At 62.9% G+C, this 11986-nt stretch overlaps 4 protein-coding genes across 4 annotated transcripts in view; all 4 read left to right on the top strand.

The window, feature by feature from the left end:
• Positions 1 to 1581, top strand: part of MNEG_7625 (hypothetical protein) — a gene marked incomplete at both ends in the record, with an annotated part of 4503 nt that extends 2922 nt beyond the window's left edge. The window contains 4 exons of the mRNA XM_014043905.1: positions 71 to 178; positions 325 to 517; positions 687 to 944; positions 1270 to 1581. Coding sequence (XP_013899359.1) covers positions 71 to 178; positions 325 to 517; positions 687 to 944; positions 1270 to 1581 — 871 coding nt within the window. The remainder of the gene's footprint in view (positions 1 to 70; positions 179 to 324; positions 518 to 686; positions 945 to 1269) is intronic.
• A 2421-nt stretch (positions 1582 to 4002) lies between these two features.
• On the top strand, positions 4003 to 8062 carry MNEG_7624 (hypothetical protein; the record flags this gene model as incomplete). The annotated part of the gene is made up of 12 exons (XM_014043904.1): positions 4003 to 4066; positions 4223 to 4301; positions 4590 to 4709; positions 5015 to 5219; positions 5454 to 5612; positions 5898 to 6008; positions 6324 to 6407; positions 6674 to 6778; positions 7051 to 7153; positions 7440 to 7555; positions 7812 to 7923; positions 8037 to 8062. The coding sequence occupies 12 exons, from the start codon at positions 4003 to 4005 to the stop codon at positions 8060 to 8062; spliced, it is 1284 nt and encodes a 427-aa protein (XP_013899358.1).
• A 420-nt stretch (positions 8063 to 8482) lies between these two features.
• Positions 8483 to 9351, top strand: MNEG_7623 (hypothetical protein; the record flags this gene model as incomplete). The annotated part of the gene is made up of 3 exons (XM_014043903.1): positions 8483 to 8572; positions 8853 to 9044; positions 9247 to 9351. 3 exons carry the CDS (start codon positions 8483 to 8485, stop codon positions 9349 to 9351), a joined length of 387 nt encoding a protein of 128 aa, XP_013899357.1.
• Positions 9352 to 11250: 1899 nt separating this feature from the next.
• On the top strand, positions 11251 to 11458 carry MNEG_7622 (hypothetical protein; the record flags this gene model as incomplete). Its single annotated transcript, XM_014043902.1, has 1 exon — positions 11251 to 11458. A coding segment is annotated over one exon (208 nt), but the record flags the coding sequence as incomplete, so codon positions are not given.
• Positions 11459 to 11986: the final 528 nt, after the last annotated feature.

The following is an 11986-nucleotide window of genomic DNA, read 5'->3' as shown; positions in this document are numbered from 1 at the left end:
CCCGCCCTTTACGGAAGTTGGGGCCACTCTGATCCAGGCCCATCTCTGCCCGCCCTCCCCCCCCCCTCAGGCTGGGCCATCGCGCTGATGAGGAGAACGATGGCCCCTGCCCCGTGGTGGCGCTGCTGCTGCCCATACACCAGCAGCTGCCACGCCTCACCTCAGGCCAGCTCAGCAGGTGCGGCCCCAGCGGCAGCATCGCGTCGCTCGCCCTGGCGGGCTCATCGGCATGCACCCCATCCGGTCGTCACCACCTGCGCTGCCCTTACTGTGGCCCTTATCGAGCCTGCTCGCCTGCTCCCCTCATCCCCTCTCCTCTCCCAGCCTGCTGTGGGCGCTGGCCAAGCTGAACGCCCCTGCGGCCCACCTGCTGCCGCTGCTGTTCGAGGAGGCCGCGGCCCAGATGCCCGCGATGACTAACAAGGAGTTCTCACAGTCGGTCTGGGCGCTCGCGAAGCTGAGGCCCCCGAGGGCAGCGCGGCGGCCGCCGGTGGCGTTTGTGGACCGGCTCTGGCAGGTGCGCACCCCCGCCGGCTCGCGGCTGGGGAGCGGTGCGACGTGCCGCATGCGACTTGGGAGGGCCACCATCGTCGCGAACAACTTTTGCGGCAGGCGGATTGGGAAAGCCTTGGATCGCCGCAGGTGGAACCCCAACCCGTATCGAACCCTCTCTCTCCACATCGCAGCAAGCACACCTGCGCTCGGGCCGCCTGGCCCCCGCGGATAGCACGCGCCTCATCTTCAGCGTCGGCCGCCTGGGCCTGGACGTGCCCCCGCGCTGGCTGGCCGGCGAGCTGGCGGCCGCCCAGAAGTCGCTGGGCAGCTACCGGCCTGAGGAGCTGGTGGGCACGCTGGTGTCTCTGGCGCGGATGGGGCGGTCGCCGGGGGCGGGCTGGATGGCGGCGCTGGAGGAGGCCACGCGGCTGGAGGAGTTCACGCTGCAGGTGCGGGGCGGGGGCGGGGGCATTTGTGGGGGCGCGCCTGAGGGTGGGGGTGGCATGCTCCGGTGGTCCACCAGGGCAGGGCAGTGGAGGCGCTGAGCTTGGCTCGATAAGTGGGCTGCAGGCCGAGGGTCGAGGGGGTTGACCGCCAGCAGCGCAGCTGCTGCCGCGCTGGTGCACGCTGGGCGCAGCGTTGCTCAAGGCAGGCCTGTCGCGCAGTGCAAGTCAACGCGCCACCCGTGTTGTGTCATTACAGTCAGCCTGTGCCGCGAGCCCACGCTCTTGATTTTGACAAACCCTTGCATCCACGCACATGCACCTTTGACAGGAGATTGTCAACACGCTGTGGGCCTTTGGCGCCCTCGGCCACACCCCCAGCCTGCCCTGGCAGCACGCCTGCGTCACAGCGCTGCGCACAGCGTGCGCCGAGTCGTGCGGCACGTCGGAGCCCTTTGACCCTGAGCAGGCCGCCGCGCTGCTGCACGAGGCGGGGCTGCTGCCGGTGCTGCGCGACGCGGTCGCGGAGCAGGTGGCGGCGGCGGAGGCGGGGGGCGGGCCTGCTGGCGCCGAGGGCGGCTGCGGCGGCGGGGAGACCTGCCCGCTCAGCCTCGGGTTTGAGCTGCCGCTGGGGGCGGCGTGAGGCCCGAGCCCGCGGCCCCTTTTTGAGCTTGCAAGGGACTGGAACCTGTAGATATGAGGAGCGGTGGGACAGATGTTGTCGAAATGCGGTTTTGTGCGACTTGGGCCTTGAGCCTGGTCATGTTTTGAAGGCGGGCGGGCAGGCAGCCCTCAGCCAGGGCTTGCTTGCCCTTTGCGGCAGGACAAGGTACCGTGCGGCTCCGCGCATGTGCGTGCTTTCCTTGACGGGCGACGCTCAGTGTGCCGAGTGCGTTGTGTTCATGGGAGCCGAGTCGTTGCGCGCTGATTTTTGGTGTGGAGGGGCTTGACGCCCCACTGGCGGGCTACACTTGGCACTCAAGAGCAGAGGGCGTGTGGCACTCCGCTGCCTCGCGCGCAGGCCACAGTCTGTGTCGTGCCTGTTGCTTGGCTGTGCCTGTGACGGCCCCCGAGGGCCCGGCGCTACCGCCCGCTAGTTGCGCCGTTGCGGCGCATTGGCTTGCATCCGCAGACCGCGAGAGTTGCATCTCAGATCTGCGGCTTTTTGGAGAGGTGTCGCACCCCACCAGCTGCATCCACCTGTGTCGTTTTGTCCTCGTGCGCATGCCCCAAGCTGCGCCGTCAGCGCTGCTGGGGTGCTGTTGAGAACCAAACCCAGGAGAGGCCTGTGCTCGCCGTGTGTGTCACGCACGGTCGTGGTTGGAAACCCCCTCTCCACGCAGGGTTGCACTCTGAAACGCGCCTGTTCCCTTTGAAGCAAAAGACGGGCGCGCTGCTTTTTGCCCCTTGGGCCCCGTCCTGTTGTCGCGGCGACCGTGTTGGTCGGCTGTACATGTGCATCTGGTGGGGCCAGCCCCTGCCAGTCCCTCACGACTGTTGCCTTTGGTCAGCCCGTTTCCTTTGGGGTGCGGCAGTTAGCTCTTGGGAGCGACAGAACCAGTGGCATGCCCCCGTAGTGTTCCGTGTCCGCTCACGTCTTGCTCCGAGATTGCCGCAAGACGCGGTCGAGCTGCCGGCGGCAGTTTTTGTACCTCTGCCCCGCGCTTTGCTTCCGTCTGCCGAGCGTCCTGTGCCGCCGCTGCTCACCCACGCGCCTCCTTGCGCACATCTGGCAGCCCGTGTTGTCCAGCAGCGGGCCCAGGGGTGTGCGGTTGGAGGAGCACCTGCAGTTGTGCAGCGCGTTGCTGGGGGATTGCCGTTGATTGAGCGCCTGTACTGCTGTGTACAACACTTAGCCCATGGACCCGTGGCAGCATTGAACACCGCTCGGTTACCCAAGGCGGGCAAGGTTTGTGCTGTCTCGCGCGACATGGGTGGCAGGCACCACCACCGCCCGCCTCACATCTAACCTCATTTCCTGCCGACTCAACCAGCTTGGACCGCACTTTCCCTTGTGCCATTCCGATGTCGATTGGTGTTGCCTCAGTTGCCAAGCCGTGGGCGATTTCAGCGTCGACTTGTCTGTGACAACGCCCCTTTTTGCTCAGAGACGAAAACATTATTGCCACATTGACGTGCTTCGCGTATACATGCGTTGCACGCGCGAAGGCTGGCTAGCTGTTGACGTGCGGTATGCACGAGGTCAGGGCATCTGTCTGCATTGTAATCCTAGAATCACTTTGGGCCTGTCCTGAAGCGCACCACAAGCTAAGGCCAAGAACTCAGAAAAGTTTGGGCTTAGCATCCTCTGGCGTGCATCACAAGTGCAGGGGACCCTTGAACACATTACGGATTGAGTGCATTTGCTGGCACAGAAGCTGTTGCGTCTTCAGCGCCGACGCGCGTCCAAGGAGCGCCGCCGGAATGCACAGCGGAGCAGGCCCGGTATCTTGACGGCCTTGGAGGCCGTGACATGCTTCAGTGCCCCTGCGGCCACACGATCGAGGCTCCTTCATTGCGCAGTCGTCTCGTGTGAAAACGCACAGCTTTGAAAGCGGCAGGTGTGCAGCCGTCAGCACCGGTGTACGCCACGATATATTTGTTATTGACAACTCAAGTATCATATTGCGATAACTCGTTCAGATCAGTGCACCGAAAGTGAAATTGCCGGATCGCAGCAGCGCGCTATCATTCTCCAGAACTTGTGACATTTTGCCCGTTTCATATCGAAAAGTGCTGCGCAGCGATGCTTTACCCCTCCTCTCGCGTCAGCGCTCTGGCTTCGCGCACTCCGAGGCTTCGCCACGCCTCCGTGAGGCCTGCAAGCGCCCTTGCACCGTCCGCAAACGGCTTTAACGGCGCAAGGCCGGTGGATAAGACAGGTGAGAGGCGCGGAGGTCCGCACGGCGGTACTTGCTCGGGGGGAACAGGGGCGCTGATTGATGCGGTCGCGGCATTCGTTGTGACCGGCACAATCCCCTCAGCAAACCCACAGCTATTGTCTACAACCACAATTCTTGCGCAATCATTGATCATTAACAACCGCTGCTTTCACATCACCACCATGCCAGCCAACCCCCTTAACCTCGTATTCGTCGCTGCTGAGGTTGCGCCCTGGAGCAAGACGGGTAAGTGCGCTCACAGCGCCCTGTGTTATGCGGCGCAGCTGTGTGTTGCGATGTATCGTGCCAGGCAGTGCCCTCAACGTGATGTCAGCGACGTCCTCTTGTAGGCCCGCAGCGTGTGCCTGCATCAAGTCTGTTGACGCCCAATCATACATGCAGGCGGCCTGGGCGACGTGGTCGGCGGCCTGCCGATTGAGCTGGCTAAGCGCGGCCACATCGTCCTGACCATCGCCCCCCGGTGGGTGACCAACCTTTAGCACCCTCCCTGGTCCTCTACAAGCCACCGTGAGGCCTGCATCCCTCGCATTTTGCCTGGCCCCAGGTGCCTTTGCTGCACCCACCACCGGTTGTGACCCCTGTGGCCCCCCGTGGCGATGACGGTCTCTTGGATGACAATTTGCCAGCTAGCCGCCATTCCTTTTGTCTCTGACGCACGGCCTGTTTGGAGCATGGATTACCTGCCTCCCATTGACTGTCCCTGTCATCCTCTGCCACCCTCTGTAATGGCCCCCTCTTGCGTTCCCAGTTACGACCAGTATTCTGACGGCTGGGACACCTCCGTCACCATCAACATCGAGGGCGAGCCCGTCAGGTTCTTCCACGCCATCAAGAAGGGCGTCCACCGCGTCTTCGTCGACCACCCCTGGTGAGACCGCTGCGAGGGGCGCGGCCGCCGACGTCTCGCGGGCTGCCTAAGCAAGGGGCGCGCTCGCTCGACCTCCCGAGGTTCCAAGTCGCACTTCCAGAGCAACGCACCACACCGACTGGTGCCACCTCCAGGCTCCCGCCTCTGCTGCTGCGGACACCGCACTGCTTCAGCCCTCTCTGAAACAGGCGGCTGGCCCACGGCTGCCGGTTTGGAGGCGCCTGAGAGTGAGTGTAGCTGGTACCCAACGCCCACGCGGCTCGTGCCTCGCCTCCATCCCCAACCCCAATCCCGGCCCTTGCCAGGTTCCTGGCCAAGGTGTGGGGCAAGACCGGGGCCAAGCTCTACGGCAGCCGCACGGGCGCTGACTACCTTGACAACCACAAGCGCTTCGCCCTCTTCTGCCGCGCCGCCATTGAGGCCGTGAGGGTGCTGCCCTTTGGCCCGGGGGAGGACGTCACGTTCATTGCCAACGACTGGCACAGCTCCCTGGTGCCCCTGCTGATCAAGGTGCGCTGGCCCATAATGCAGGCTCATGGCACGAAATTGTCACGGCGCCATGCGTGCGTAGCTGGCGCTGGTGGCGCCACCACTGCTTGCACGTGCATGTCCGCTGCGTGCTGTTGCTGGGTCAGCACTACAGGAAGACCCTTGCTCCAAACGGCAGCCCAATCTAGCCAGCCGCAATCCACCCTGGCCCCAACCCATCCCCACTCCTCCTCCCCCCCTCACTGCCTGCCCCAGGACGTGTACCAGCCGCGCGGCGAGTTCACGCAGGCCAAGACGGCCCTGTGCATCCACAACATCGCGTTCCAGGGCCGCTTCTGGCCCGAGACCTTCCAGGACCTGGGCCTGCCCCAGAGCAGCCTGGACAGCCTGAGCTTCACCGACGGCTACGATAGGGTGAGGGCCGGGCCCTGCGTTGGCTCATTTTGGCTGAATGAGCATTCATGGGCCGTATGGGACTGGCACGATCGGGCAGGCCTTGCCTGGGTGTGCTTGCCACCCAGGTGGGACCATAGTGATTTATGCTGCTGCTCATCTCTGCATTGGTGTGCATCCGCCGCCCTTTGCTCGCAGGGGTCCCTTCAAGTAGCTAATCAACCCCCAACCTCTGTCCTGCCCAATGCGCGCCCTCGCGGCTTTCGTGCGCCTGCGTGCCCTGCGTGTTTTCGCCCCCGCCCCCAGGTGTTCAACGAGCAGGAGCCGCTGGAGGAGGACGAGGTGACCCCTCTCAGGGGGAAGGGCACCTTCAGCAAGATCAACTGGCTCAAGGCGGGCCTGCTCACAGCTGACAAGGTAGGTCGATTTTTTGCAAGGGAGGAGCGGCGAGGTTGGCGGGGTGTTTGATGAGGGCATCCCCTGCCTTGCAAGGGGCAGTCAGGGGGGGTGGCCACTCTTTTGTCCTGCAATGTGCCTGCACACCGCCGGCTTGTACTGCCCAACAACACGCCCTCCGCTGGCGTCACCCACCGTCAACCATCTGTCAACACCGTGGGGGACGGGCGTGGGTGCGTTGACAGGTGTCTCAGCACTACTAAACCTCCTCCATGTACACCAGCCTTCCACCCTGTACAAAAGCCCTTGTCCCCCCCCATGGCCATGACTCATCAGGTCCTGACGGTCAGCCCCAACTACGCCCAGGAGATCAGCACCGGCGTCGACACGGGGGTGGAGCTGGATGACGTCATCCGCGAGGTGGGTGGGGGGCGCAGTGCTGTGCGCAAGAATGACAGCGCCACGCTTATCCGCATGCGTCAGCCAAAAACGCACATCCTGGGGCCGCTGCAACAAAGCAGGCGATTCCCGTGTCTCGTGGCGTCTCCAGAACAGTCAGTCCCTCTAGCTGTGGCATCAGACAGTGCCACGGCATCACCCACTTCTCGGAACGGGTCGCTGGCTGCATAGGTTGGCTTGAACTTCATTTGTGAATAACTCGTCCCTGCCGCATGTTCCCCACGCAGGTTGGTGGTGCAGAGGGCATTGTCAATGGGATGGACCTGGAGGAGTGGGACCCCGCGCGCGACAAGTACCTGACAGTGCCATACGACGAGAAGAGCGTCATTGAGGTGGGGGCTGCGCCCGCCAGAAGTGGTACATTGTTCTGGGGCGTGTGCCAGGGCCCCACACAAGTGCGTGTGTGTGTGTGTGGGGGGGGGGGGAGGACGAGGAGACATGGTGTGGTGCGCGCAGTGGCACAAGAGTGGGTGCCAAGTCAGGTGCAAAGGCACAAAAGAATTTGTGGCAGGCCAGGTTGCGCGTGCCGTTGAATTGTTGTGACGGCGCCCTAACGCCTTTTCTCATATTGCTGCTGCTGCCTGCCCGAACCCCACCGTCACAGGGCAAGGCGGCCGCCAAGGCCAAGCTGCAGGCTGAGATGGGGCTGCCCGTGGACCCCTCGGTGCCACTCTTTGGCTATATCGGGCGCCTCGAGGAGCAGAAGGGTGAGCAAACAAACACCGCCGCTGGGCAGCGAACGATGGGTGCCGGCCGGCAGCTGTTGAGCTGTGGAGTCGGCTGGTCCGGGTGCTGGTTGCAGATTGACAGCAGATTGCAATCCGTTCCCAGCCTGTGTGCAGCACGACCCTGGCGGTACAGACGGCTGGTGGCGCCTGCAGTACGACGTCAAATTGCTTTCCGACAACGCCGAGCGACAGCAGGTTGGAGCCATCCGGCGCGTCATGCGCTCGAACGTGTGTGCGTGTGCACGCGTCTCTGCGCTCACCGCAGGCACCGACATCCTGCTGGAGGCGCTGCCCAAGATCACCGCCGCAGGCGGCGTGCAGGTGGCCATCCTGGGGACAGGCAAGGCCAAGTACGAGGCCAAGGTCAAGGCCGCGAGCAAGGTGACACAAGGCAGTGGATGGGGTGGGGCAGTTTGGCTGGCGTTGCTGTCGCGGCGGGCTTACAGGCATCCGTTGTGAGCGAGTGCGGCTTGGCCAGTCACGAACCCTTGTCGCTTTCCTTGAAGCACACGCTGCCTCAACACTCGTGGCAGTTGCATAATCACACAATCTCTCAGTTACCACTTCTGCAGCTCTGCAAAGGCCCTATCCCACTGCTGTACACGCCCCTCACGCGCTGCTCACCCACCCCGTGCAGCTCCCGGGTGTGAAGGGTGTGGTGAAGTTCAGCGCCCCCCTGGCCCACCTCATCACAGCGGGCGCCGACTTCATCCTGGTGCCCAGCCGCTTTGAGCCCTGCGGCCTCATCCGTGAGTGGGGGAAAGGGGTCGACGCTTTGGGGGGGGGGGCTGGTGAGTAGTGACAGGTGGACGAATGGTGTTGTGAGTGTTGTGAGTGGTACGCCTGTGTTTCCTCTCAACAGACATTTGCAAAGCGAATGGTCGCTGAGCACTCTGAGTTCAGATAAAGGCAAAAGCTATGTTCATTGCTGCCAGCTTTGGAGTTTGGCAGGCAAGGTCGTTACTGCACCGGCTGAGTAATTGCCGCCCTCTGCTACTGGCCATGCGTGGCCCGTCATCATCGCGGCACGCACTGCTGCGCCTCGCATCGGTCCTCCAAGAGCTGCACGCCATGCACGTGAGCTGAGAGGGGCACATGGCCCAAACAACAAGGGGACGGCAGCTTCTAGGCAGCATGCAGTGACTGGGTGTGGAGCTCTGCTTTACTGTGGTGGTGGAAGGTGGCTGCAGGAGGTTCCAATTCAGGGCTTTCGGCTGTGCAGATATACGTACGCCCTGGCAGCGCAGCCCACGCAGCGACGCATGGCTGCCTCTGTACCCTCAGTAACATTGCCTAACGCTCCCACAAATGCGCCGCTTGCACACCTGCACTGCAAAGTACGGCACCCCACCGCTGGTGTCGTCGACCGGCGGTCTCGTCGACACCGTGAAGGAGGGGGTGAGCGGGACCTGTGAGACCCGCCCTAGACGCATGAACCGCATCACCTGGCGCATCACGCTGCACCACTTGACACAGTCCTGCTTCGCATCTTACTTGCAGCGTGCCAAACAAATACGCACGGCAGTCAGCCGCAATAACCCTGCCAGCCATTCATCACTCACAGCACAGCACCTGCCTTGACCCCTGTTTTACACCTCACGCGCCTCACGCCTGCGCTCTCCTCCTGTTTGCCCCAAATTTACTGTGCCATCACGCACGCACGCACACACGCACCCAGATCACGGGCTTCCACATGGGTCACATGGACCTGGACGAGCTGACTCAGGGTGACGTGGACGCGGTCGCCGCCACGGTGGTGCGCGCCGCGGCGGCCCACAAGAGCGGCCAGTGGGAGGCCATGGTTCACGCCGCCATCAACCAGGACCTGTCCTGGGCCAAGCCCGCCAAGAAGTGGGAGGCCGTGCTGGAGGTGAGGGGCGCCCCCGCTGGCTGGCCCACGGCGCTTGAGTGGCTTGATAGTTGGCGTCAGACGACGGCATGCACCATCACCCAAACCATTTTGCAAAGGCATGCAATATTGATAAATCACCACACCCGAGCATTGTGTACGTGAGGAACTGGCAATTTGCACATTTCAGCTGACCCCATAACCTTGTCCATGACACCCCCAGGAGCTGAAGTTTGGCTGCCCCAGGGCGCCCGCAAAGAAGGCCGAGGTGGCCACCCCTGTGCAAGAACCCGCACCCAAGAGGGCGGCCGCCACCGCTCGCCGCTGATTGGAAGGTGCAGAGTCTGCAGCTGCCTCTGCCCCCCGCCAGCACGCCTTTGACAGAATCGGTTGCCCAACTTACTTGGCCAAGTGCGCAGGGCTACATGATTTGCCGATTTTGCTGCATGGCTCACAATGACCAGGACTGGTCCATCAGGTGCTGAATGACCCGCCAGCCGTCTGAGAAGGCCTCGTGCATTTTGTGTGCCAGACTTTACACACAGTTCTGCAAGTTGAGGGACGGGCCGGAAAGGGCCACAGTTTTCTCCCCCTGCCTCATTTTCAGCATGTGCGTCGATTTTGTGCGCGTGGGTGGCGCCGCTGCACGCACCTGCTGCAGGGATGCGTGCGGTGCGATCACCAAGCCAGCCAGGGTGCTGCTGCGTGAGCTGGTGCTTTTTGCTGCACATGACGTGCAACAATGCAAGCGGCATGAGGTGAGCGTTGAGAGACCCAGGTGGGAGGCGTGGCTCAGGCAGTGAAGAGAGGGGAGGGAGACGTGCAACATGTTTGATGAGGACCAGACCCCCTCTCCATAACACACCGCCAGTGAACAGGCGTGTCGCTGTTGTGCGGCTTCAGGTTGCTGCCGAACAAGGACTGACACACGTTTCACAGTTGAGGTTGGCAGTTCCATTCAGCCGTGCGGTGCCACCGGGACGCAGGAGCTGGTTGGATATTGCCAGCGGTATGCAGCCAACGATTATGTGTAATCCCTCTGCATGTGTCAGCAGAATGAGTTGCCGGGTTGCACGGTGGGGGCGCGCTGACGATGCAATGTAGTCCCAGGTGTATAAACAGCAGGTGTGAGGGCGGGTGGAGCAACGGCCCGCAGGCAGGCGGGGCCGGATAACGAGCATGTTGTCAGCGGGCCGGGATAGACGCGGCTGCGCAAGCGCTGTCAGGCAGCTGATCGGCCGGCGTTGTGCGGCGGGCTGCGGCAGTAATCAGCGCAGGTGGCACCCGGAACTGCTCGCCAGCCACCTTACTTCAAAATGGCAAGGCCATGTTGGATTATATGGCGATGCACCACGGGCAGGGTGGTAGCAGGGGGGACTGCTATCAAGGCATGAAGTTGATGGTGTGCTGTGTCTTTTCCTGTTATGGTGCCAGGCTGCAGAGTTGTGCACATGTGAGCTGCTGCGGGCAGCAATACGCAATTGCAGGATCCATAGAGGTAGGCATACGGTAGTGTGTGGTGCGATGCACTCCCGTTGCCGGCAAGAGTGCTATAGTGCGAGGTCATACAAACGATGATTCTGGACAGCTGTTTTGAACAAAGCGCACAGTTTTGACTACCGTATTGGCGATGCAGTGTCAGAGCACTGTCACAGATCTGCAGTGCCGCACTCGGCAGTCGGGTCATGGCAGCCGCCGCTTCCCTGACCTGAACTGACGCGCCTCCGATAAGAACTTGAATAGCAATGGATTGACGCACATGTGAGTATCATAGCATCATTTTATCAGCGACACAAGCGTTTCGAAGCAAATCAGCAGGTCACCCGGTGTGTCTGGCGACCAGCGAGTCGCAGGCACACAAACTCTTTCCTTACACCGAATATACTCTCTCTGAACATCTGAGCTGCGAGCGCCGCGACATCGGCAGCCTAGACGCGTTCGTATCCCTTCCAGCTCAAAGCCTGCGGCTAGCGCCCAGTCTCAACGAGCGCATCCGAACGACCATCTCTTAGCGTCTGTTTTCGTGGCTGCTGTGAGGCCCAGAGCAGCACTTGCGGTGACTTGCCAACACAGCGCGCCACCCCCGCGCCGGCGGCCGTGCGCGCGGCTGCTCTCCAGCCCACAGCACCTGGCAGGACCTGTCAGTGGCTCATTGGTGCTCAAGGTCACCAACGCCAAGCTTCCCTAGCAGTGCCTGCGTGCGCCACCGCCGCAGCCCCGAGGCACCATGGCGGACCTGTCCCACGCCGGCTATGTGGCCCTGTGCTACGCACTCTCCGTGTTTCTCCTCGTGGCTTTCGCCGCATATGCCGTCGGCTACGGCGTCTGGTTCCAGAGGCGCCGCATGAAGATTGTCGATACCGAGGGCTTCACCACGGCGCGCGGCACGCAGTCGCTGTGGCGCATTGGGTGGTCCTTCTTCTGCGGCGCCATCGGTGAGGGGGTGGGGGCGAGGGGCTGGAAGGGGCTGCCCGGGGACGGGGGTAACTGCACTGCTGCTTCTGCTGCTGCCTGTGCACGCTGGCTGCATGCGACACCCAATGGGCGGAGGGAGGCCGTTAAACGGCAATGCAGGCAGGCGTGCGGGCCACTGACAGTCTGATGGCCACCGCCGCCCCACTGCCTTCAGCTGCTGGCTTCCGGCCGACCCCATCTGTGCGCTCGCGACCATCCACGATAGCCGCCTGATCACCCAGCCCGGGCCGCCAGCTCCTGCAGCCCCCTCTGTTGTTTCTTGACAAGCCCGAGTTGTTCGCTCCTGCTCCACGCCCCCGCACCAACTCTCTACCCTCAGCCCTGCCTCATGAACTGGCAGACCACCTCCCCGGGCATCGCAGGCGCAACCTCCTTGCCCCACTCCCTGCTCCGCCCCTTTCGTTCAAGCCCTTGCCGCCACCCACCATCCCACACGGCACGCCCGCCTCATCCCGCGGCCCTCCCCCCCCCCCCACGCACTCCCCAGG

Source organism: Monoraphidium neglectum, assembly GCF_000611645.1.
Source record: "Monoraphidium neglectum strain SAG 48.87 unplaced genomic scaffold scaffold01366, whole genome shotgun sequence".
Lineage (NCBI taxonomy): Eukaryota > Viridiplantae > Chlorophyta > Chlorophyceae > Sphaeropleales > Selenastraceae > Monoraphidium > Monoraphidium neglectum.
This window is presented reverse-complemented; position numbering and strand designations above follow the sequence as displayed.